General features: G+C 43.0%; 1 protein-coding gene across 1 annotated transcript in view; it reads right to left on the bottom strand.

Annotated features, from left to right (window-relative positions):
• LOC115462881 (tetraspanin-36-like) overlaps positions 1-26,592 on the bottom strand; it is a 56,273-nt gene that overhangs the window by 8,278 nt on the left and 21,403 nt on the right. Inside the window, exons 2-5 of the mRNA XM_030192941.1 lie at positions 22,080-22,271; positions 10,047-10,121; positions 7,025-7,120; positions 1,201-1,353 (exon numbers count right to left, since the gene is read on the bottom strand). Coding sequence (XP_030048801.1) covers positions 1,201-1,353; positions 7,025-7,120; positions 10,047-10,121; positions 22,080-22,271 — 516 coding nt within the window. The remainder of the gene's footprint in view (positions 1-1,200; positions 1,354-7,024; positions 7,121-10,046; positions 10,122-22,079; positions 22,272-26,592) is intronic.

Here is a 26,592-nt window from a genome sequence, read left to right as displayed (position 1 = left end):
CTCACTCTATCATACTTCACTCTGTACCAGTATACAAGGGTGCTTGCAGAATAACACATTTACATTCCTAATGACCTAAACTAATACAAATACAAACACAAACTAACCTCTTCCAAACTCTGCATTTACTAATTAATGCTTAGAAGCTTACACATCTAAGCTCTGCCTCAAGGCAGTCCACTTTGAAACCTCTTTACGAGTTCATGCAGACCTGTAAAGGTCACTGAAAACACAGTCTGTTATAAACATCTCTCCAGTCCCTGAAAAAAACAGTCTGTTGTAAATGTCTCTCCACCAGAAAAAGATTTATATGCCCTGTAGATCCAAACTTATCCTCCACAGCTTCTTCACTCGTTGATGCCTGGTTGAACACGGTTAGTTTGTATTTGTATTAGTTTAGGTCATTAGGAATGTAAATGTGTTATTCCGCAAGCACAGCACAGTGAAGTATGATAGAGTGCGTGAATGATTGCACGGTAACTAGGACTAGGTACTTTGATTTAGAGATAAATAAATATGAATAAATTATTTTTGCTTATACTTTGAAAGTATTTGGTGAATTTTAGAACTGTTATCATTAGTTAGAGGATTATTATTTAATTATAACAGGATATCAAGTGACACTCCAGATTGTGGGTTAATAAATATGTATGAGATATACATATGCAAATGAATATGCTAATAAATCACAGCCCACACTTTGCTGCCCCCCCCCCCCCCCCACATGGAACAGTTAGACTACACCTATGACTTTTTCTTGAGTGCCGACTCCAAGGTGGAACCTAGCATCAGGTAACTATGATTTGGATTATTCTTCCCAACATGCATTACTTTGCATGTGTCTACATTAAATTTCATCTGCCATTTAGATACCCAGTCTTCCAGTTTCCTAAGATCTTCCTGCAATTTTTCACAGTCCACATGTGTTTTGACAACTTCAAATAGTTTTGTGTCATCTCCAAATTTAGTCACCTCACTCGTCGTTCAGAATATGCCCGAGACCTATTTGCATACATGTCAAATCAATCTCATGCATATTCATTGTGGAAATCTTGAAAATCTGTGGCCCTCAAGCACCATGGTTGTCCACCCTCTTCTAGCCTTTAATAAAAGCAGGAGCGCAACTGCGTTTCTAGCCAAGGGCGAACACTTTTCACAGCCATATGTGTACAGACAGCTGAGATGCTGCTTCCCACTTACTTGTGTATAGAGTTTCTGTGGCTCATCCAAGCGGCCGGTGCAGTTTCTCTGGTCCTGTCTGCAGCAGCTCTGAGGCACAGTCTGGTTGCCAGTGGAATTGAACCATAAGGTGCTTTCCCAGTCACTGTAGTTTGTCACACCACAACACTGCAACTGTAAAGGAAAATACAGCGCATACGTTCAAATGAAAAAAAAAAAAGGACATGTCACTCTGAAAAGCTGGAAATTTTTGTAAAAGTAGAAGTGCTTATACAGCTACTTTTTTCTTTTCTTTTTATTAAAAAGTTGTTAAAAACACTTTTATGTTATGTTATTTGTGCACTTGATATACCATAACCTTTAATTTCTACTCACTCCTCGTAAATGGGAACACCTTGGGAATCCCTATATAATAAAACTCACCCTCAACGTTCTGAGGACACTGACGTGAGTGTCACTTCCTGCGGGTTCGAAGGGGTTGTGGTGGTGAAGCCACCGAAATCACTGTGTCTGGGCCCCGCCCTCGCGTCAAACGTGATGACGTCGAGGGCGGAGCAATGGCGTCAAAGATCGAGGGCGGAGCAATGGCATCAGTGGATGAAGGTGGCGTGCGTTGACGAGGTGCGGAGCAATGGCGGTGAGTGGCTTCACAACGCCGAAGGGGTGGGTAGGGAGGGGGAGGTCAGCAGGAAAACCTTGCTAGCACCCGTTTCATTTGCTCCAGAAACGGGCATGTTTTACTAGTAATTTTATAAAGCATATTCTGCAAGTAAAGTAGGTTTTGTACATGGACAAGGACTCATATCAAAAATATGTTTCTAAATGGGATGATGAGCTTAATCAAACTTATGAGGCAGACTGTTGGGAAAACTGCTTTAAATACCTCTTTAAAGTGTCTATAGCTAGCAACTTAGTTGAAAACGGTTTTAAATTTTTTTTTTTTAATGAATGATATTATACTCTGGACAGGCTGCTCAGTGTAACCTCAAGCCTCTGATGGGTGCTGGAGAAACTGATAATCGGGGTGCAATTTATCACATTTGGTGGACTTGCCCGAAGGAACAGCTTTACTGGAGCTCTCTTGGACTTAGTTCACCAAATTTTACATGCAGCCTACCCTCAATGGGCAGAGTGTTGCCTTTTACAGTTTAAGACTCTGGAGGTTACGGTGGAACACCATAAATTGGCCACACAGGTGTTTATTGCTGGAAAATTTGGCACTGGCTCAATCTTGGAAACAAAAGCCAATGAGGCATATTTTCAAAGCACTTTGGGAGGCTAAGTTCCATAGGTTTCTATGGAACTTTGGGAGGCTAAGTGCTTTGAAAATGAGCCTCAATGTGTCTCAGGTTCTTTAAAAGCTGGATTTTGTTTTTCAAGTGTCCAAATTGACTGCATTGAGGTGTGGACGTTTAGCTGCTTTTCTTGGCGTCTTTATGAAACATGGAAATCCACATCCCTTTTGGGATCTTGTTTCTAACTGGTTACTGCATTCCTGGGAGGGGGAAGGGTTGTTGGAGGTATTGGGTGGGGATTTGTTGACTGTGGATTTTCTTAATCTTTGCTATATTGATTTTGTTGTTGTAATGACTGGGGATGGGTCGGGGCTGGAGGTCCGGTATAGGTGGTCCATTTTGGAGGTGGTGCTGGAAGGAGAAGGTAGTGCTACTCCCTCTGGCACCTAAGGTACGGGGGGGGGGGGGGGGGCGCACTAGACCACCAGGTGTGGGCTGGAGGTCCACTGACACCCAGCCTTCTTTTCTGTTGGGGGTATTAGGGGGGCTGTTGGTGTCCAGGGGGGTGTGGGGGGCACTAGGCCACCAGGGCCTTGCCATGGGGGGGGGGGGGGGGGGAATCTGGGGGTCCCTGGAATGTTTGACAGATCCGGGCTTTTTTTTTTTTAACAAACTGGACCTGTCAAACAAGTGCAGGAGGATTGTGCCTGAACACATGCCCAGGCACAATCCTCCCGCACTTTCCTCTGTTGATCAACGCTAATAACACGCCAAAATTTGTATGTTATTAGCGTTGATCATTGGGGAGTTAATTCCCTGCGCTGATCCGGCACTGTTTTGGAACATCGCAGGGAATTGATCATCAGGTCCTAGCTGGCTATCTCTGCCATGCCCAATCTCTACACATGTCATGTCCCTTAAATGAAAACTCAGAAAAATCAGTAATGTGTGTTTTAACATGCAGAAACAGGCAAATTACCACAATACCACTAATGTGGGTGTGCGGTGGCCTGCTTCTAGGCATTAATTGCACACTAAGGGGAGCTTTACTAAAGCTTAGCATATGCTAAAGGAATTAGCACACTAAATGCTAAGAAGTCCATTGTATACCTATGGACTTCTAAGCATTTAGCATGTACTAACTTTAGTAAAGGTGCCCCTACGTGCTTAACGCATTTTAGTAAAATGGCCCCTTACTTGTTTCAACATTTTGTTCTGTCTATAACCTAAACAGAGTACAATAAAATATACATAATAAAAATCACATAAATCAAGCAAATAAAATAGAATCATAAAAAAACACAACCAAACTAAAATATATGAGCACTACTGAAAAGCCTATGTGGTCAATAATGGGCAAAAGGTGTAACTACCCAAGCAGCAAAGATAAGTAATCAGTGAATGCCCAAGAGAGAAAACAAAAAGGGGGGGGGGGGGGGGTCTTAAGCCACTTTTGAAACTGTGCACTTCAGTTCCCAGCTCAGACTTGAATTCCTTAGCGTACAAGAGGCCTAAAAGCAAATGGGCCAGCAAAATTTAAGAAAGCCAAGGGAGCTTCTTGTTGGATAAGGGAGATTTCTCATGATAATGTTTAAGAGCCTATGGTATAAATTAATCATTTAATGGAGACGGGTGGGCTTCTTAAAACAGGGCATGAGCAGGGCTTAATTACTAGGGGAATGGCCTCAAAAACAGTTCCAGCACTTTTTTTTCAGACTCCAGAGCAGCAAAGCTTTTGTGCTCTAACCCCCTCCCTTCCAGATAACTTTCAGGGAACAGGAGGGGAGGGGGTGAACATGGAACAGAACAGAGAACTGTCCCTGAAATCCAGCCCCTCCCTTCTACCCCTGTCCTACTCCCTATCTCAAATTCACAGTTCCACTTCCTTTTTGTGTACAAATTAAGCCCTGGCCCCTGGGCATGATCAAACACAGTTTAAACTTGAACTCATGTTTTTGTCATGTGTTAAATAAGATGCAGCACTTTGTCCTTTCCAACTATAGTTCCAGTATTCTGTTTCGCATCCTGTTCAAACTTCTTCTACTAACCTATAAATGTACTCACTCTGCTGCTCCCCAGTATCTCTCCACACTCGTCCTTCCCTACACCCCTTGCCGTGCACTCCGCTCCATGGATAAATCCTTATCTGTTCCCTTCTCCACTACTGCCAACTCCAGACTTCGCGCCTTCTGTCTCGCTGCACCTTACGCCTGGAATAAACTTCCTGAGCCCCTACGTCTTGCCCCATCCTTGGCCACCTTTAAATCTAGACTGAAAGCCCACCTCTTTAACATTGCTTTTGACTCGTAACCACTTGTAACCACTCGCCTCCACCTACCCTCCTCTCTTCCTTCCCGTTCACATTAATTGATTTGATTTGCTTACTTTATTTATTTTTTGTCTATTAGATTGTAAGCTCTTTGAGCAGGGACTGTCTTTCTTCTATGTTTGTGCAGCACTGCGTATGCTTTGTAGCGCTATAGACATGCTAAATAGTAGTAGTAGTCTCTTGTAATCAGAGGTGATATTGTGATGTCATAATGCCTCAGGCCACCAATAAGAGCCAACCTCATCAGTGATGTCACAATGGCTTGATTGTCCTATACTTGGCTCACTTTTATTACATAGCTCTTTGAGCAGGGACTGTCTTTCTTCTATGTTTGTGCAGCGCTGCGTATGCCTTGTAGTGCTATAGAAATGCTAAATAGTAGTAGTAGTAGTAGTAGTAGTAGAAGCATTAAAAAAAAAAATGTCTTCTGCACCTTGATACAAGACTCAGCTGGAATAAATGTAAGACATCAATCACATCAGAAAAACAAACTAAGAACATTCCCTTCAGAATTCTTTTTTAAACCTCAGCCAACTATTTTCCTGCTCTCCAGACCCCTATGAAAATAAACAGGAGAATGCCACTAATATTGACACCAGAGAATACAGGTTTCTGACACTGTAGGAAGCCACATTCCATTACTGTCCCTACTTGGGGGAACGAGAATGTAAGAGTTTCCAGATGAGTACGATACAAACTTCCAGCACAATAAAATTGTTTCAAAGAAGACACCATGGCACATGGTCCACAGATGTGGAATATGATAAAGGCCCTTTATTCTTAGGAGTCCCTGGTCTAGGAAACACTCATCCTATGGACAGAAACTAAAAGAGGATATCCTCCTTCAGAGCCCATCTGAAGACCCATGCTTGATATTTTCTTGCGAGGGGACTGATTTGCTGGTTTGTTATTCTGTGTGCTTTTTTTCAGTTCCCATTTACTCCTTCCTGTTTTATTTCATGTCAACAGACTTACACTGCAACATATTACCACCTTTATGGCAACAAGAGCTGCATGGGAATGGGGATTGTGGGAATCCTTTGGAACCTGTGTGATTCCCACAAGGAAGAAGATGCTGTGGGATTCCTGCAGGAATGTAGAGAAAGTCTCTGGTGACTCTAGAATGGGGCTTGGAATGCTGAAAGAGGCAATTGGAGCACCAGACTGAGGCTTGAAACACTCATTGGTTGAGTAGTGAATACCACCCCAAAAACACCACGTGAGGCTGTTGGGATTGGGATGAAACAGAGGGCTCTCTCACTCCCTACAATTCAAAAATCAGAGCCTCCTCACTGGTTTTCAAAGGGGGGTGGGAGTTCTTCACCTCACCACATACACTTTCCTTCAAGTATGGGCCACAGGACCAGGCATGCACACAGACAAAAGAATTAGCTCTTATCCCGAGAAATATAAGCCTCTTTGAGACTCGATGAAGAAAAATCAAAGATAAGGAAAACGGTTACGAGTTGAAGATATGTATGTTCACATAACACGTTTATTGCATGAAACGGAAGTTATTTCCATAGATTTACTGAAAAAATAAAAGCAGGTATTAAATCTATATATTCTAACACCGACTATCAAATTTTATATCAGAATCCAAATTGATAGTGACACAGAGTACCGGACTCTGCTTTTAAACGGTGTCAGGGAAGGAGAAGCTCAGTGCTATCCGTCCTTACTGCAACCATTTTTTTCTATGAAGAGAAACACAACAACATTGCTCAATAAAATCATGACAAACTGAAAGAAATGAAAATCATATATAGAAATGTGGCCTTTTTGAATATAGCATCAGAGGAACATGCATGAGGCTAGGAGAGGGTGTCCTCTATTTACTCTCATAGGGAGCACTGACAGCACATTCCACAGGACAAACCTGAAGGAGTGGCCTAGTGGGTAGTGTGGTGGACTTTGGTCCTGAGGAACTGAGTTTGATTCCCACTTCAGGCACAGGCAGCTCCTTGTAACTCTGGGCAAGTCACTTAACCCTCCATTGCCCCAGGTACAAATAAGTACCTGTATACAATATGTAAGCCGCATTGAGCCTGCCATGAGTGGGAAAGTGTGGGGTACAAATGTAACAAAAACAAAACAAAAGGTTAGAGGGATGAGGAAACATCCAATGATTCTGGGGTCCACAAGGTCATGACAGACTAGCCTCCAATTATTCTGAAGTAGTTATCATTTCCAAATTACTCCTGGAACTTTTAAATGTGTAACGTGTCTGTTCAGCACTTTTTAGGGTTATTTAAGTGGCAGAATATCAAAACTTGGTTACCTGTTCTTGCAAGAAATCCACAGCTCTGCTGTCTGGATTTTTTCCATCATAATTATCGATGCCTTGCGTCACACTCTTTTTAACATTAGGTTTGACCTAGAAGCAAAAACAATAGATATGGTTCTTTCAGAAGATTGTAAAATACATCATTATTGCAAGATGAAAAGGACACGAGCCTTCTCAGGCAAGAATGAGGTGAGAGCATAAACTGCTCTTGTGAAACAGCTGTTTCAAGGACCTTTAAAAAAAACAGGCATATGATTCAAAGGCAGTGGAATGGAGTCACTGAGGCCATGGCCTGACCAATATTTTGCCCAACACAGCATCAACAACTAGACACCTCGAGGGTAGGGCCAGAGATTGATTTGATTTGTTTTAGTCTTTCCAACCAAAAAGGTGTTCTGCCACCCCTGGAATGTCTGTTTTCTTCAGTTTGTGAGAAATCATTCAGTAAGCAAGTCACTCTTTTTTTCTAGTTTCCCCTTTTCTTACTGCCATCTACTGAAGCTTTTGTTTAATAAAATTCAACAGATGGCTTTTCTTCTTTGAAAAATGTTAGTTTTAAATCTATTGTTGAGAACTCTTCTCCTTTCTTTGGGAAAAGATTATGTAATATATTACCATCAGATTTAAGACATTCACCTGCCTACTTCTCTTTTAGGAAAGTTTTAAACATTGTTGTCAGGGTTGCGGTCTTCCCGCAACACTGGGCGGGTTTTCTGCGAGCAGCTGCGGAAAATATTCGGCGGCTGCGGGGTGCGGGTTTGGGCTTTTTTCCTGTGGCCGCTGTGCGCTTTTTTCCGGGGCTTCTATTTTCCCATCTGGCAATCTTGGTTTTAAAGACTTAGCTGTTGGTTGTTAGTTTTATATTTTAAATTCTTTTATTATTTTTTTCTCTATTGTAGAAGTTCCCTTGATATGTTATTTCTATCTATTGTAGAGTTCTCTCATTATGTAAACCGCCGTGAATCCTTTTTGGAAACCAGACAGTATATAAGACTCCAAAGAATAGAATACAATAGATGCAGACATTTCTAAAACTCACTGCATCTCTGCTCTCAAAATATTATGCCTGACATTTCACAGGTACTATATCCAGCTGACTGAGATTTAGCTTGTGTTGAAGGATGGCACAAAAGGCTTTTTTTAATGAAACCACAAAAGGGTTTTTGTTATGAAGCCAGGTGATCAGCGTAATTTAAATTCTGATTAATTTATATTTTCATAATATAGTGGATTTTCTTGTTTTATGAAAATAATTGTAGGAATTGTAAAACATTCTAAGGAAGGATAGCACAGCATAGCCTACAGTCACTTAGGGCCCAATTAAGATTTTGCTTCCCTTATTGATTATGGGAGAGCAGCTTACCAAGGACCAATGCACAAAGCTTACCGGACTGGCAACATTCGCATTCGACTGGTTGTAGCCAGTCTAAAGCAAACATTTAGCGAGCAATGCATAAAGGGGATTTCTGTAGCTCTAACGTGTGCTGTTAGCAGCCACCAAGAACCGTATGCAAATGTATTACAAGCTCATTAATATTATAATGAGCATTCCGTGCAATGCACAGTTCCAGAGCACCCAGCTTTAATGAGCTAGATTTTATAGCAGCTCTGGAGCTGTCAGAGAGGAGGGAAACACAAAACAGGTAGCTGCAAAGGCTGCCTGCTTGTGTTTCCTACCTCTCCCCTCCTGATCCCCCCCACCCCGCATAATAAAGAAATCCATGGTGGTCCAACAGCTCCTCCCTCCGGCCTCAGGCTCTGCCCTCTCAAAAAAGGCGGCACCCAGCCCCTACCCAGTGTATCCTAGGACGCATTGGGAGGGGCTAAGCACCATATTAGGAGTTTTTTCCTTATATAGTGCTTAGGCCCTCCCAGTGCATCCCCGGTATGCACTAAGAAGGGGCTGGGTGCTGCTATTTTGAAAGGGCTGAGCCCGAGGCAGGAGGTGTTGCTCCTGCCTTCCTGCCTGCCACTTTTAAAGTCATGGCATGGGGAGGGCTTGGGAAGTGATCCACTGGACCACAAGGGATTTTCTGCAAGCTGTCAAATGCATTTGACAGCTTTGAGTCACAAACAGTGATTGATCCATGAAAGGGGATCTGTGCATCTCATTTGCATGTGATTCCATTTGTGCATTGGTCGCTGTGTGTGACCTGATAAATACGGGTGCTGCGGGAAAAATTAACGGGTGCACTGTGCATTGGCCCCTAAATCTTGCCCTAAGGCCAGTTTACTCAGGAACTAATTTTCTCATTATACCTGGCTAAGAATAACCAAATTCTGTCACCCCTTTTCCTCCCTGGCTTGGGGTCACCCTCCCTGCCACCCACCATAAGTTATGACATTATGCAGGCAGCAGTTCATACTGTAGCTATGAATTTTGGAGGGGTTTTTTTTTTGGGGGGGGGGGGAAGGGCAGGTGAATGAAGAATGCTCAGACCACAGGTCAATTACCATTTTAATAAGCTTTGAAAGAAACAGTAGGAGGGTAATTTTCCAAAAAGGTGTTAGGCTTTAGCCACTAAACCTTGGGAGTTATGTGGGTAGAGCCTACCAAGATAACATCTAGCTCTGTGGGGAAAAGGGTTGTGTATTTCACAATGAGCAGCCTTTTATCTGTGTAGAAAACAACTGTACTTGGCAGCAAGTTTAAGTCGGGGAAGAAAACTACATGTGTATATTGGATTTTTCAATATACGTTTGTAATTCTTTCTACCTGTACATCACAGAAAGAGATGCAAATATACAAGCATGTCTTTTATATCCTCATGACTTTATGAAGATTTTCAAACAGAAATTACCTGACTAGTTTCTGATTGCCAAGGCATCTAAAATTAGCTGGGTATAAAGTACCTGTGTATCTGGCCACTGGGCAGTTTAGTGAAACTTGCTCCCATGTACCAGTTTCCCCTGTCTATTTCAACATGAGAATCTGTATCAGAAAACCAGTATTAAACTGAATCAAATGTTTTTTCTTCTCTCTCCCTTGTCACTAAATTGACCAACTCCAGCTCACCTTTCCTCTGAAAACCAGTCCCAAAACGAAGGCGGCCACTTCCGCAGCAAAAATAAGCAGGATGACAAACAGGAACTGATTTTAGGAAAGAAGAAAGAAAGACAATGAGTCACATACAGAGCTAAGATAAGGTCTCAGTCTGTCCTCATTACAAAGAAATGAACAGGCTACCCAGTCTTCCTTAAATAGATTAGGTAGGGAACTGTTTTCTCCCAATGCTGCTGGAAAGAATGAAGGTTTGTGTTTAGCCAAAAGGGGAAGGCCGAATGTACACTTAAGTCAACAAAAGTCCCATCTCCACCCTGCACAGCTGTACTATACAGTATTAAATTTCCAAAATTATGAAAAGAACAGGAACAATAAAGAACCACATACACATAAAATTCACCTCAATTTTCCCTTTCTTGATTGTCAAAATAACTTGCACAGTATGCGTCCAAAACAGTCAATGTAATTACTACTGCTCCTAAAAATGAAAGGGGCAGAGAGCTGGGAACCAAAAGGCCCAGGTTCAAATCCCACTGCAGCTCCTGGTAGCCTTGGGCAAGCCACTTAACTTTCAGTTACCTTGGGATGGCACTGGCAACCTGCCCACTCAAGGCCTGTCATCACACTTGTGTATCAGCCCTCCATAAGCTGCTCACAGTTTAGTGCTTGTGTGCAGGGGGAATTACTATACTATATCTAAAAATGGATAAAAGAAACTATATCAATGCTGTGTGAACAGACTCAGTCAGAATGGTAAAATGTACCCTTACCTGATAATTTCCTTTCCTTGAGTCCTGCTAGACAAGTCCAGACTAGTGGATTATGCCCCCTCACTAGCAGATGAAAGCAGAGAAGCTTGAGATTCTAGTGACATGAGTATAATAGGTGGTGCAGCCAGGAATCTGTCTGTATGCTTACGCCAAAGCTATTAGTAATAGACAAAACAATAAAAAAAATACTTGACAAAAACAGCTACCTTTTCTGAGAAACCTCTACAGAACATGAAACTATTTATAAATTTAAATTTAATGACAGGTATGGATAAATTCCTTAATCTTCCAGGGTAGCACCTGGACTGGTTTAGTACTAAAAGTACCTGTAATACAAATTGTAAAACTGCATAGTCGCCTCAGGGATCACTTGCGGTATATCAAGCACTGAACATAAATAAATCCTTCTAGACCCTGTTCAGACTAGTGAGATGTATCAAAGCTTATCCCTCAGGATGGGAGGAAGACAAGACTCCCTCTAAGATGGCCCTGCCAAAACAACTGTCTCCTATCACGTCTGATGAAAGAATGTACCAACGACCAAGTTGCTGCCCTACAAATACCCCCTACAAATACCCTCTAGAGTAGTTGCTCTGGCTTCTACCCAGGAAGTCAATTGAATTCCCATCGAAAGAGTGCCAAGACCTTGCAAAACTACTTTCCGATTAAGAATGTATGCCACTTCAATTGCTGCCTTAACCCAACATGCCAGTGATGGCTTAAAGGCCTTCTAGCCCCTTATGCAGACCACTAAAATGATCAGATTTGCAAAAAGGATTTAGTGACTGCCGGACAATGGATGAGAACCCTACACACATCTAAATTATGCAGAATATTATCCAATCTCACTTGGAAGACCTCCAAAAAAGGAGAAAAGGAAACCACCTGATTCATATGAAATACACTACCTTCAACAGAAAGGATGGAACCATAGAACTAGAAACTGAACATACAGAAAAGGAGAAACAAGGATCTCCACAGGAGAACACCTACAACTCAAATTCTTCTAGATGAACAGGTAGCAACTAGAAAATCCTGTTTTGAGAGACTGTTCCTTTATGAAAGCCCAACAGAGAAGCTCAAACGAAAGCCTCACCATGGACAACTGCGCTACTTCAGATCCCACTGAGGTAAAAAACCATTCTGACAGTAGGACAAATGAGCTTGACTGCCTGCAAAAAAAACATCTGGCTGGGCTGGTAGGGAGATTTAGTAATCTTGCCCCTGAAACAAGAAAGCACCGACACTTGTACCTTAAGTAAAAGAGACAGAATAGAAGGCATATCCACTCTCTGAGGGGATATGCCATGAGATGAACACCAGCGTTCAAATGCTTTCAAACCCTCAGATAAGCCAACGAAGTAGATGTTTGCAGGTTTTCAGCATAGTAGCAATGATACAAGTCAAAAATCCTTTTAATTTCAGATGACACTTTCCCAAGACCAAGCTGTAAGCCAAAAAGGGACAAAAAGGGATACAGATTTTCCATGGACAATGGACCCTGATGAAAGGCCCAGTCCTTATGTCAACAGTACCGGAAGGCCTACTAGGAGACACACAAATCAGCATACTAAGGATGACAAGGTCAATCTTGAGCAATGAGAATTATCAGGAACAGATGTTTTGCTATCCTGCACACTACCTGAGCAGCAAGCGGCCTCAGTGGAAAGACATACAGTGGATATAACTCCAGCCAGAGCTGCATCAATGAATCTAGTCCTACCACTCCGACTCCTTCCTACAACTGAAGAAAAGCAGGCACATCATATTTGTCTCACCATGAGGTAAAAAACTCTACTATTCCACTACCAAGTGAAAAGCTGCTTGACAGAGCTCCCAGTTTGCTGAAGTCTGCCTGAACACTGTTCAATCCAGCAATATGTACCACTAAAACTGTCAAGAGATGAGCCTTTGCCCAAGCATACAGCTCGATCTCTAAAGACACCATCACTCCTTGTTCTCCCATTTGTTCATATATGCTACTGTTATGTCATCTCGTCGTCATCCTTTCCAAATGGAGGTAGAAAATGCAGTAAGACCAACCAATTGCTCTTGCCTCCAAACAACTGTTAGCCCACAAAACTTCTTGGCTCGACCATCTACCCTGAATTGACTTTCACAAGCAATGGGCTCCCCAATCCTGCAGACTGGTGACTGTTGTCACTACTGTTCATTCTGGAGATTCCAAAGGGACACCCCCTCAACAGATGTGGGAGAGACCACCAAGGTAGTTGGCTCTTGAGATTTACCAGAAAGGGAAGATGAGCCTCAAACGTTTGAGATTGTGGGGACCACTTTCAGAGAAGGCTGCATGGGACCCCTTGACCATGGCACACTCTTCACTATCACCACCATGGAGCCGAGAAGCTGAAGATAATCCCAAGATTTAGGGGCTTGTGCTGAACAAAATGTTTTCAACTGCTTTAGAATCTTGGCCTCCCTCTGTTGAGAAGCCACAATTTGAGTATCAAAAATAAATGTACCTGAACTTGCAAGGGAACCAAACACCACTTGGTGAAATTCAAAACCCAGCTAAGACATTTTAAGAAGGAGACTACTGTGGTGTGGCCTACTGAAAATCCTGCTCAGAGTCTGCTCAAATCAGTAAAATCATCCAAGTAAGAGAGAAACCCAAAATTCCCTCCTTGCACAAGAACACTGACCACCACCATCACCTCTGGAAAATGTTGAAGGGAAGGTCTTTAAACTGATCATGCTTACCCACCACGCAAAATCTCAGATATTATTTACGATAATCTCTGATGGGTAGGGGATTCCCCAAGCTACCCAAAGTGTCCCCAAAAGCCTTGTCATCGCACACAGGGCAGTAGAAACCATAGTGGTACGTTGTCAACTTCCAGAGGTACCACACTGTATGCTCCATGAAACGTGCACAATCTTTGCAAACAGTTAACACTCTTTTGGAAGAATATGGACTTTTTCCAAAAGCGTGTGCTCTTTCCAAAGAGCACACACTGTTAATGGGAATGCCTGTTAATGAAAAAAAGAAAAAAAAACCCACAAGAAAAAAAAATTCCCCATCAATGGCACAGGAAATGAAACAAAACAAACAAACAAACAAAAAAAACCTTCGACTACGCTCCCCTAGTATTCAACCATCTCTTTTCTCTAGTTTCGTGAGAACAGGGAATTCTCCAGTTTTGTGAAAACAGGGAAAATAACTGTTGGGCAAGTTTTCAGTGTCATCAGAGACATGATTCTTTCACACTTTTGTTTAAATCTACTTTAAATGCTATCCAAAGTGGGTTTGAGCAGAATAGGGATGAAACTGTCCTTTTCACTGGATTAAAACTTTGGAGGCAAAACACACTTTTAAAACGAAGTATCATAGAAGTGATATGATCCATGAACAAACATTTGTGGCTTGTAGGTATGAAATTTGTTTTTTCTTTTTAAACCAGGAATTCTTGCTTTGGACAAAACTGTAATATTTTCCAGTCTCCACTGAGGATGACGGAGTGGATCAGGTAGCAGGGTCTAATCCTCCTATATTATACAAGTTCTCAATTTCAGTCAAAAGGCTAAGAAGGACTCATTCTCAGGTCATTTGACCTTAGCCAAAGAAGTAAATCAAGAAACTCTAAATTTATTACCTTTACACTATTTCAATCTTGATCTTGCCATCTTAAGAGCACAGACCACAGAAGTCTGCCCGATACTGGACTTACTCCCCAAATACTGGAGTTACCATCTAAGTACTACTAAATTTTGTATTAGGCGGTGAGACTATGATATGTACAGGTAGGGAGAAGGATCTTGGGGTGATAGTATCTGAGGACCTGAAGGCGACGAAACAGTGTGACAAGGCGGTGGCCGTAGCTAGAAGGATGCTAGGCTGTATAGAGAGAGGTGTGACCAGCAGAAGACAGGAGGTGTTGATGCCCCTGTACAAGTCATTGGTGAGGCCCCACTTGGAGTTTTGTATTCAGTTTTGGAGGCCGTATCTTGCTAAGGATGTAAAAAGAAAAGCTACAAACATGGTATGGGATTTGCGTTACAAGATATATAAGGAGAGACTTGCTGACCAGAACATGTATATCCTGGAAGAAAGGAGCAACAGGGGTGATATGATACAGACGTTCAAATATTTGAAAGGTATTAATCTGCAAACAAATCTTTTCTGGAGATGGGAAGGCGGTAGAACTAGAGGACATGAATGAGGTTGCAGGGGGGCAGACTCAAGAAAAATGTCAGGAAGTATTTTTTCACAGAGAGCGTGGTGGATGCTTCGAATGCCCTCCCGCGGGAGGTGGTGGAGATGAAAATGGTAACGGAATTAAAAAATGCATGGGATAAACATAAAGGAATCCTGTTCGGAAGGAATGGATCCTCCGAAGCTTAGCGGAGATTGGGTGGCAGCACCGGTGGTTGGGAGGTGGGGCAAGTACTGGGCAGACTTCTACGGTCTATGCCCTGAAAATGGCAAGGATAAATCAAGGTCAGGTATACATATAAAGTAGCACATATGAGTTTATCTTGTTGGGCAGACTGGATGGACCGTACAGGTCTTTAACTGTTGTCGTCTACTATGTTACTATGTTTCTGTCGAAGCCCAGTCCAGTACATCCAGATGTGTCCAGACATAATCAGGGCACAGACCACAGAAGTCTGCCTGGCTTTATTTCCCAATTACTGGCGTTACCATTTAAGTACTACTAAATTTTGTATGGATTCCCTTCTCTTTCTACATAGGAATCCTTTGTGTTTATCCCATGCAGTATTGAATTGTTACTGTTTTTGTTTCCACCACTTCCCGCGGAAGGGCATTCCAGGCATCCACCACCCTCTCTGTGAAAAAGTATTTCCTGATATTACTCTTAAGTCAACCCCCCTGCAACCTCATTCATGTCCTCTAGTTTTACTACTTCCCATTCTCTGGAAATAAAGATTTGTTTGCATATTAATACCTTTCAAATATTTAAACGTCTGTATCATATCACCCCCTATCCTCCTTTCCTCTAGAGTATACATATTCAGTTTGAGTCTTTTCGTCTTTTGGTACAAACACCATCTCATTTTATTTGCTTTTGTTTCAACTGCTTCAATCTTTTCACATCCTTAGCAGGATACGGACGCTAAAACCGAACACAATACTCCAAATGGGGCTTCACCAATGACTTGTACAGGAGCATCAACACCTCTTTTCTTCTGTTGGTTATACCTCTTTCTATGCTGGCTAGCATCCTTTTGGCTACGGCCATTGCCTTGTCATAGTGTCTGAGGATCTCAAGGCGGCAAAACAATCACCCCAAGGCCCCTCTCCTGAGTTGTGCTCATCAATCTCTCACCTCCCGTCTGGTACATCTCCTTTGGATTTCTGCATCCCAAGTGCATCACTGCACTTCTTTGCATTAAATTTCAACTGCCAGTCCTTAGACCATTCTTCTAATTTTGTAGATCTCATGTTTTTTGCACCCTCTGGGATATCCACTCTGTTGACGATTTTCGTGTCACCGCAAAAAAAAACCCCAAGCCTTTCCTCTTAACCCTTCGGCAATATCGCTCACAAATACATTAAATAGAACTCGCCCCAGCACCGATCCCTGAGGGACTCCACTACTCACCTTCCTTTCCTCCAAGCAGGTTCCATTTACCACCACCCTATGTCATTTGTCAGTCAACTGTAGTAAAGTTTCCTCATACTGGCTGTGTAAAAGGGCCACTTTGGAGGGCAATTCAAAAAAGTGTGATAACAGCGTATTCTATGATGACACCTGGGTACCCTGGTGTCATTATAGAATACTAGTGTTACCTAACATTTAGTCACCTGCAGTTACACTGCACTGCAGGGTGCCTAAATCTGACTGCACTTCACCTAACTTACATACAACTGGGAGCCCCGCCATGCTCCATCTACAGCACTTATGCATAGCCTTATAGAATAGCACTTAGCAGGGGCAGACTGACCATATGGGTAACCAGGCAGTGCCTGAGGGCACCGGAGCTGTAGGGGGCCCAGTGCCTCTCTCTCCCTCTTCCTGATCAGCAACAGCCACAAACCATGACAGTACCTGTCAGCGTCCAAATCCCCTCCGTACTTTCCCCGGACAGAAGAAAACAGAGCCAGCTGCGCAGGTACTCTGCATACCTTTTGGCCAGTCCCGCCCCCCAAGTGGGCATCAGAGGGAGGCAGGACCTGCTGAGCTATGCAGAGCGTTTGTGTGGCTGGCTCTGTGACCATTTTCTTCTGTCTAGGCCACTAACGGGAGAGTACGAAGGGGATCGGGACACTGACTGGTACTACCACAGTCTGTTAGTTGAAATTTGGGATAGGGGGGCCTGGGAGCGCCCAATGACCTTTACTGTCTGGAGGTCCAGATCACTGTCAATCTGTCCCTGGCACTTAAGCATGTACCTATTTTTCTGTGCACTTATGGATTCAGAGGAACACATAACTACTGACGCCTAGTTATAGAACTGCCCTTCACAACCCTCTTTCCGACCCGCTTTTTTAAATTATTCACTTCCTCCAATCATACCATCAACTTGTTTTACGGGTCTCTAAAACACCATCATGCCTCTGTCCCCATCTTTTCTTCTGTCCAGATATGATGTGCTCTGTACTGTTAGCTTTTTCAGTGCAGCTGTTTTTAGCACTAAATTTTGATAACAGGGTATTTGTTCCTCCCCTTCCCCTTTGCTTCTTTACAAGCTCTCAATCTTGGCCAAAAGGGACCATTCCCAGCTTATGTTAGTAGCTGGTGAAAAATAACAAATCACTATGTTCAATTAGGATGCAACGGCAACAATGATAGCTTGTTTGAAAAAAAAACAATGAAAAAAGCCACCAATAAACAAAAAGACAATAGGATCATTGTTTGCTGAGGATGTGCCATCTGGAATCACTGCATCGAGATTCAGTGCATCTCTGCCAGGCTTATCATCCCAGGGTTGGCTCCACCTCCCATGCCACCACCAGACAGTAAATGAGGATAGTGCTGGGAGCAGACAGCGGAGTGGCAGCCCCAATACAAGGACGGAAAGAGAGGAACCTTTTAATATGCCGGGCTGCTATTCGACTTTATGGACTCCGTGGTGCTTCAGATTTCACAGTTTGGGTGGCATGATAGCGCGATCCCTTGGGTATTCTGTAATCTGCTCTGGACAAGCAGCAGGGGAAAGTAGCCCACAGCCATGCTCAGGTTCAGTACTCCTTTCCTTCAAGTCAGCAAAACAGGGAATTAGCAAAAGTTCTCCAACTAAGAAACGAAGGGCAGCTCCAGATCCTTCCAGTGCTGTGTCAGGCACGTTGGGGCCAGGGCAGAAATTTGGGAGAGAGGTTCCAAAAGGTTAGCAGCAGGGCTGTGTTGTCTTCAGCTTCAGGTAGGCTTGGAGCCCTGTGGCATGGGGGCCCAAGGCAATTGCCCTAGTTGTACTCTCATAACACGGGCCCTGGATCCTTCTGTGTCCCTTAAAATGAAAGCACTAGTAATTATGGTGCGATAGGACCAGAAAAGGACCGGGTATCTGGGTAATCAGTACTTTGGCAACCATTGTCTACACCACATGTCATGTGCTATAGTTTTCCAATACGGCCGACAGTTATGGAGAAATTGCAAATAGTCCATTCAAATAAACTCCATTCTTCTTTCAAACCAAAATAATTTTCACCCTGTAGAAATATATTTTTTGCACTACAGTATTCGAAAATTGATTCATTACAAAAATCAGGCTGGGTGGCTGCTCTTTCTACAAAATGATCAGAGAAGTTCAAAAACATATCAGGCACTAAAACGCATCTCATTAATGCTGTGTGCCCCAGCAGAGTACTTGAAACTTTACCAAAATAGTTTCTAAATTTAACTCAGCTGTGCAGAAGGCTCTGTGGCAACATCTTTCTGAACTTTGGATGCTTTTTTGGAAATATTTCTATAACACTTGTCTGTTACACACTGATTGCTGATGAGCTGTAGAGAGAACAATCTTCATGTTAACTGCAAACTGTTATAATAAAGCACACAGCAATTTTCAGATGACTCTGTAAGTTTCTCTTTTCATGCTTAAGTCCATTTTTCACACTTTTAAGCTCACTGCTTTTTTAATAAAGACTATCAGCTCAGCAACACTGGTCCCCAAGATGCATCGGTCAGGGATGATTCTCAAAGTTAGAAGCATAGATCCTTTTGAATATCAGGCCAGAGGTAATTTGTTTTTTTAAACACACCTCTAAAAACAGATGTATAAATATCAGCCAAAATTGAGCTGGCAACAGTGGGGGTTTTTTTTAAGTGCTGGCCATGAGCAGATAAATTAGCCCCATATATTCAATGTTGGAACATGTTCGGCCACCGGACATGTCATTGCTGATTCCATTTCCCCTCCCCCTCTCTCCTGCAGTACCTTACTGCGAGGCTGTCACTAAAGGTTGTGGCAGCCATTTCTGAAGTGGGAGCTACAATGGGCAGTAGCGTGTGGGTATTGCACCTGCCCTTTCTCCGGTAGACCACCATGCATGAAAAAGGTAGGCTCGGGGGTGGGAGAGAAAAGCATAGAACTAGAGGCCACTACCGTGAAGTTATCCAGTCACTGGCTGATATTCACTACTAAAACCCAAATACCTAACTAGGCAAAGATAGGACCACATAAAAAGCAATCCTATCTGGCCAGCTAACTACCGTATTTTCGCGTATATAACCTGCAATCCTGTATATCCCGTGGAAAAGGAAGGAACAAAGTAAAAAGTGTTTTGCATAGCCCGCACCTCTGTATTCCCCGCGCCCACTCAGTTTATGGTGCCGACATGAGCATGCGCAGGAGTGTGGGCGTGAAGGAAAAGTAAGGCCAGCTAGATAGGATTTTAGATAGTGCTGGGCAGGAGCCGGCTGTCTTGGTACATAGGAAAATGTGGGAGAGAGGTTCTGGAAGCCAAATTTAGGCTCTGAGGTAGAAAGCTCAAATCCAGAACCTCTAGAACAGCATTTTCTGAAGTGCTACCCGTTCCACGTGCAAGGCCCAAGAGACAGGCAGAGCTCCGGAGTCTCAATACGTGGATGAGACGATGGTGCAGGGAGTAGGGTTTTAGATTGGTTAGGAACTGGGCAACATTCTAGGGAAGGGGGAGCCTATTCCAAAAAGATCGGCTCCATCTTAACCAGGGTGGGATCAAGCTGCTGGCATCGGCATTTAAAAAAGGAGATAGAGTAAGTAGCTTTTAAACTAAAAACTGGGTGAAGGCAGACAGTCGCTTCGGGATAAGGTATCTTTCAAAGATAATACCAAAACAGGGAAGATAGGGTATCCCGATAGTGAGTTACAAAAGAGACCATAGTAGATCAGGTGTCCTTAAATAAAAATCTGACAAAAGATTGCAAATGAACACTGTCAAGTACTGTGCACAATGTAAATAGGAACAACAAACATAGTTTGAAATGTCTATATGCGAATGCCAGAAGACTAAGAAATAAGATGGGGGAGTTAGAATATATTGCACTAAATGAAAAATTAGATATAATAGGCATCTCTGAGACCTGGTGCAAGGAGGATAACCAGTGGGACACTGTCATACCAGGGTACAAATTATTTTGCAGTGATAGGGTGGATTGACTTGGTGGAGGGGTAGCATTGTTTGTTAAGGAGGGCCTTGAATCAAATAGATTGAAAATTCTGCAGGAAACAAAACACATCTTGGAATCCCTATGGATTGAAATTCCATGTGTAAAGGGAAAAAGGATAGTGACAGGAGTGTACTACCATCCGCCTGGCCAGGGATAAGCAGTATAAAATGTTTTGTACTTTTTTGGGATCTTGCCAGGTATTTGTGACCTGGATTGGCCACAGGATGCTGAGCTTGATGGACCTTTGGTCTGTCCCAGTGTGGCAATACTTACGTACTTATGATATGAAGGAAAGGTTTGCCATAAATTTACCGGTTGTCCATTTGCAATGCCAAAAAGAAAGTCATATACACCGATTTTAAATTATCGGCAGTCAAATACACGAAAGAACATGGAAATAGTGAAGCTGGGCGTACGATTTCTGTTGCTGAGAAGTCTGTGAGTTGTGCAAAGCTGAGCAAAAATCCATTCCTAGGAAACGTGCATGACAAGGAAAGTCTGCAAATGGCCGAATCTGGAAGCAAATCTGAAACAGTGGGTATTTACACAATGAGACAGCAGCAAGGTTGTTTCCACCATCAGCATTATGGTTATCAATAGAAATCAAACAAAATAAAACATGGAAAAGAAAATAAGATGATACCTTTTTTATTGGACATAACTTAATACATTTCTTGATTAGCTTTCGAAGGTTGCCCTTCTTCCTCAGATCGGAAATAAGCAAATGTGCTAGCTGACAGTGTATATAAGTGAAAACATTCAAGCATTACTATGACAGTCTGTCAGCTAGCACATTTGCTTATTTCTGATCTGACGAAGAAGGGCAACCTTCGAAAGCTAATCAAGAAATGTATTAAGTTATGTCCAATAAAAAAGGTATCATCTTATTTTCTTTTCCATGTTTTATTTTGTTTGATTTCTATTGATAACCTTAAGAGTGGACTAACACGGCTACCACACTCCTCCACCATCAGCATAAAACAGAAGGCTAAAGCATTAGCCATTGACATGATGATTCCGAATTTTTAAGGAGGAGTAAACTGGGAGAATAAGTTTATGCATCAGAATGACTTTGCTATAGATCTGTTGAATGCCTCCTTATAAAGTATATTACCAAATGTAACTATGGGGACTTTAATAAATGCTTCTTCTAATAAAAGTATTTCATGCAAACATTTCGGGAGTTGCCTCGAAATGTAAAGTCATGTATAACCCGCAATGTGTAGTCACGGTAAATAAAAACATGTATACCTTGCAGGTTATAATTGCAAAAATACGGTATATGTGTATTGGAACTGATTATTGCTGGCAGACGCATACCTGCAGCTCCTCCCCGACTCTGCCCCTGTAGCACCCCTCTCTTGCTCGCTTTCAGGTTGGCTGGTTAGTTCCCATATTCAGCAGCACTGGCCCATTAACTACCACTGAATATCAGCAGCCAGCCCACTGAGTGTGATTTAAGCAGAAGAGCTTCTCTTGCCCACCGAGCGTGATTTAAGCAGAAGAGCTTCTCTTGCCCAGTTAAATCTTTTTGACTATCGGGCCCACAGGATTTTGCTACTAGTGACAGTAGTGCAATAGCAGCAGGTACTGCAAACTGAAACGTGACTTCCAGATCTGGATAGAACAATACCTTGACCCTCAGAAAAACAGAGCTGGAAATTTAATAAAGACTCAATGTTCAGGAAAGTGAAACTTACAATTCCCAGACCAAATCGAGATTCCCTGATTGTGGAACAGAGGCCTATAAGCCCAATGATGAACATCACAGCAGCGACTGCCAGGATGATGACAGCAGGTACCATGGTGTACTTGTCTTCCAGAAAGTGGTCAAAGTTCTTGTAGGAGCTGATAACATATCCTCCCACATAGCTCAGCCCAGCTGCTGCAGCCTGAAACACAAGACAGAGGGTTTTTGTTAACACCTGAAAGTGAGCACACGGCAAGGGTGACAAAGAAATCTGTCCCGTTATGATTTCACCAAGGATAAGCTGAAGAACCTCTTTAAGACACATGCACCATCGCTAGCCTATGGCCACCTGTCAATAATAAATGCTTGCCTGGTTACCAAGAATACCCGACGCAGTGGTTTTAAAATACAGTCCCCCCAACATCTGACAGCAGGTTTGGAACTCAGGAGAACCATACCAGGCCAAACTGTGAAAACCCATCTCATGAATATTCACTCTGGATACCCTGAAAAGTAAGACCCTTTGGGGAGACCTTAGAAACCAGATTTGAGAAGCAATAAGTTAAACTGACAGTAAATGTAAGGCACACTTGTCAAATTCGGCATTCAAGACCAAAGTTACTAGTATTTGAGCTACATATTTTTAGTCTGAAGACAGACAATGTCTTACTTGTGATGGTACCCCCAAATCCCTGAGAATACTCTGTGCTTTATATGCCCTATAACTGCCCATAAAATGGTCCTTATATACCTGTACACAAGGTTTGTATAATGAAAAAGAAAAAGGATTTAACCACAAAGATCCAAGATGTAGTGGTGATTTTAGTTATCAGATTTCATAGTGTATAAATGAAAATATGATGATTCCAGTGCTACTGGTTGCTAAGGGGACCTTTCACAAAGGTGTGACAAGCTCTCGCAATCCTGCATTCTTTGTGGAACTGATCCCAATTTCAATATATTTCTTCACAACACCTACAGATCTTTTGACCATAACTCCACAAGAGTTGTTAGATGTGGAGCTAGTATCTCTTCCTGTACCACTTTATACCAAACCAAGACTCTGTTCATCCCCAAGGGCACCGTTAGAAACGCCGGGGTCCTTTTACTAAGCTGTGGTAAGCACTAATGCATGCTTACCACTGCAAAAAAAGGGCTTACTGTGGGACACGATCAGGCAGGGGTGGACTGAGAGTACTCTGGGCCCCTGGGCACAGAGTACTCTGGGCCCCCCCATGTCGCTGCTGCTGCCACTAGTGCCCCCACCCCTGCCATGCTGCCTCTGCCCCCCCACACACACACACACCTTGAAGGGCCCTAGTGGTCTAGTGGCTGTGGCTTCTTCAGGGGCAGGAAATAAACCTCCTCTTTCCTGCCCACCTGTTGCCTCTACTCTGCCTGTCACGGCGCCGTGTTTACAAAATGGCTGCTGAGACGTCCCACGGTAGTCTCGCCCCTCGTGAGTCTACCGCAGGAGTCTTGGCAGACATTTTGTAAACACAGCGGTGCAACCATGGAGAATAGCGGCAGCAGCCACTAGACCACCAGGGCCCCGTGGGGGCTGTAGTGTGTGGCGGCGGACAGCCAGGCAGAGCCTCTGGCCCCCTAGAGCCTCTGGGCCCTCTGGCACTGCCCAGTTGCCCGAATGGTCAGTTTGCCCCTACAATCAGGCGTCCTGTAGTAATTTTTGGATGTGCACATGCTACCTACGTGCTAAAAAAACAGAATTTATATTTTAGTGCTGGGGGTGCGTTAATTGGTTAGCGTAGCTACATTGCCGCACACTGATTAGTGTGTGGTTAGCGTGGGAGCCCTTACTGCCTACAAAATAGGTGACAGTAGAGGTTCACACGTTAATGGACACATGCTAACGGGAAAATTAGTGCATAGCCATTAACAGAGAAAACAGAAAATGCTGCCACTTTACCGCTGCAGTAAAAATGGCCTTAGCACGTAGGAATGACCCACATAAGGATGCACTAAGGCAGTGGCTCCATAACCTGGCCCTAGAGGCACCCCAGCCAGTCAGCTTTTCAGGATACCTACAATGAATATTCATGAGAGAGATTTGCATCCAGTGGAGGTAGTGAACGCAAATCTCTCTCATGAATATTCATTGTAGGTATCCTGAAAACCTGACTGGTTGGGGTGCCTCCAGGACCAGGTTTGGGAACTACTGCGCTAAGGCCATTTCTTACCGCAGTTTGGTAAAAGGGCCCCAACTGTGTTATACCGTATAAATTTCTCCTTTTTCGATGTCTCCCCTTAGTTAACTAGTAGTGTCCTGCCTGTAGAAACACAAGCATCTTTGAGCACGGTATTCCCCATTTAAGCTGAATCTGCTGAAAAGATGGAAAGGTTTCCCTAGTTATCTCATACACGGAATGAGGTATGTGATATACCTCACTCCGTTTGTCTTCCAACTCTGAAACGAGGTGGTACCCATTTCAGGCTCAAACTCTGGGTTGCAGACACCAATGTTCAAAAGCCCAATTTCCCCTTCCCTCTCCCAAGGGTACTCTCCACTAGTCCCACACTTTCCCATTTGCTTAACTTCTCTTGTTGCCAACGTTTTAATTGTAGCAAAGTGAACGGACTATATGGAGAGGAGCACCTGCACCCGCCCAGAGGAATATTTTCCAGCAAAATTGAAGAGTGTGGTTACATGCTGTCATTGTCTGGAGTGTGATTTTATCTCCGACGAAGCCTGTATGCTGTTTGCCTGCTATTGTGCCTTAGTTCTTAGTCCATTTGCTACATTTGGTGGTAACTAGGGCGTATACTTTTTTTATTAAACATTTGTTGTGTATTTTCATAGCAATTTGAGAGACTCATTAAAGCCAATTGACTATCAGGTGGTGGTGCTCGCCTGGAATACAGAACTGCGGCTTAACCTCAAGTCAGAACAAATTGGGGTATGTCTCAAGTCCTTATACAAAATAACGGAGAACTCAGCTTGGTGGGAGATGCAGTATAAATTTCTGCTCCGTCTGCACATATCACCCCATAGGGCATATAGAGCTACTATTAGAGATACTGATACCTGCCCAAAGTGCAATGGTGCTAACGTGCATTTGGGACATATGTATTGGAGTTGCGCATTGATAAAATCTTTTTGGATTGAGTTGAACACGCACGTATCCCAGATATGGAATAATTTGTGGAAACCATCACCATGACAATTGTTTGATCTCTTCGGAATACAACAGCCGGCCCCGGTGGGATTTAAAGCTTTTTTGAAAAGAGCAGTCTTGATGGCAAAGCGAGTCATCTTGCAGTTGTGGTTGGTTGCGGATCGCCCAACCATATCCCACTGGAGGTCAGCAATGATTCAAGCCTATGCGCTAGAGAAGAAAGGAATAAGGGACCTGGCTTCCAAGCGAGGTGAACAGTTTTGTGACATTTGGAGGCATATTTTCAAAGCACTTTGGGAGGCTAAGTTCCATAGGTTTCTATGGAACTTTGGGAGGCTAAGTGCTTTGAAAATGAGCCTATTGGTCTCCATTTTGGGACTCTCTCACTCCAGTAGCAAGAAGCAAGATATTGAATTGTTAAATAAAGTTGGGAGGGTAGGGTTGGGGGGGGGGGGGGGGGGGGGGGGAAGGGGAGGGAGGGGGAGAAAGGGGAGGTTTAGTTGAGACAAATGTTTAAAAAAAGTCAAGCAACTCAAACACTGTACTTGTTTATTGTTTATTCTGAGATTGATGTATATGGATATAGTTTGGATTGCAATAAATAAGAATTATAAAAAAAAAAAAAAACATTTGTTGTGAATGAAAACCTTATTTTAGAGCCCCCGACGCAGCCCCTTTGGGCAAAACACAGCCTGTGTCGGGCATTTTTCATTGGGGTGTTTACCCTATAATAAAGATTGATTTGTATTACCGATTGATCTGCTTTGTTTGTCTCCAGGTTGGATTTTGCGGATCGTCTGCCTTGTTGTTTTTTGGGAACCATCTAAGTCCATTTTAGCCACAGCAGTAAAAATGGCCTTTTTCTTTTTTTCTGTATTAATAGCCATTTGTTAATGTTGCCATTAGGCACAAGTATTTACACCAGCTCTACAGCTAATGTTCAAGCCTAAATTATACACACGTTATCTGACCTGCTATACTAGTGTTGTATAAAAGGAAAGTAGGCATCTACTTTGCTTTATAAAATAGGCTCCAGATAGGCACCTCCTTGTTGCCTAAATCTAGACACCCTTTCGTGAATTACCTTTTCACTGCCCATATTTAGTAGGCAGTAAGAACTATCCTATATAATAAAAAGCACCTCCAACGTTCTGAAGCTGACTCCGTGGCACTGTGGCAGTGTAGGGTTCGTAAGTCTGTAGTTCAGCGTTTCATTGGCTGTCACTGTTCCGCAACGTCACAGTGTAATGGAGTCAGCTTCAGAACGTTGGAGGTGCTTTCTATTATATAGGATAGGATATAAGAATGGCGGCCATTACTCTCCTTCCCTCGCTACCTTCACATCTCACCCTTCTTCTGCACCCCAGGGCAGCTATTAGACATGTTTCA

The sequence above is a fragment of the Microcaecilia unicolor genome, chromosome 2 (genome assembly GCF_901765095.1).
Source record: "Microcaecilia unicolor chromosome 2, aMicUni1.1, whole genome shotgun sequence".
Lineage (NCBI taxonomy): Eukaryota > Metazoa > Chordata > Amphibia > Gymnophiona > Siphonopidae > Microcaecilia > Microcaecilia unicolor.
The sequence above is the reverse complement of the archived record's forward strand: the minus strand, read 5'-3'. Positions and strand labels throughout refer to the sequence as shown.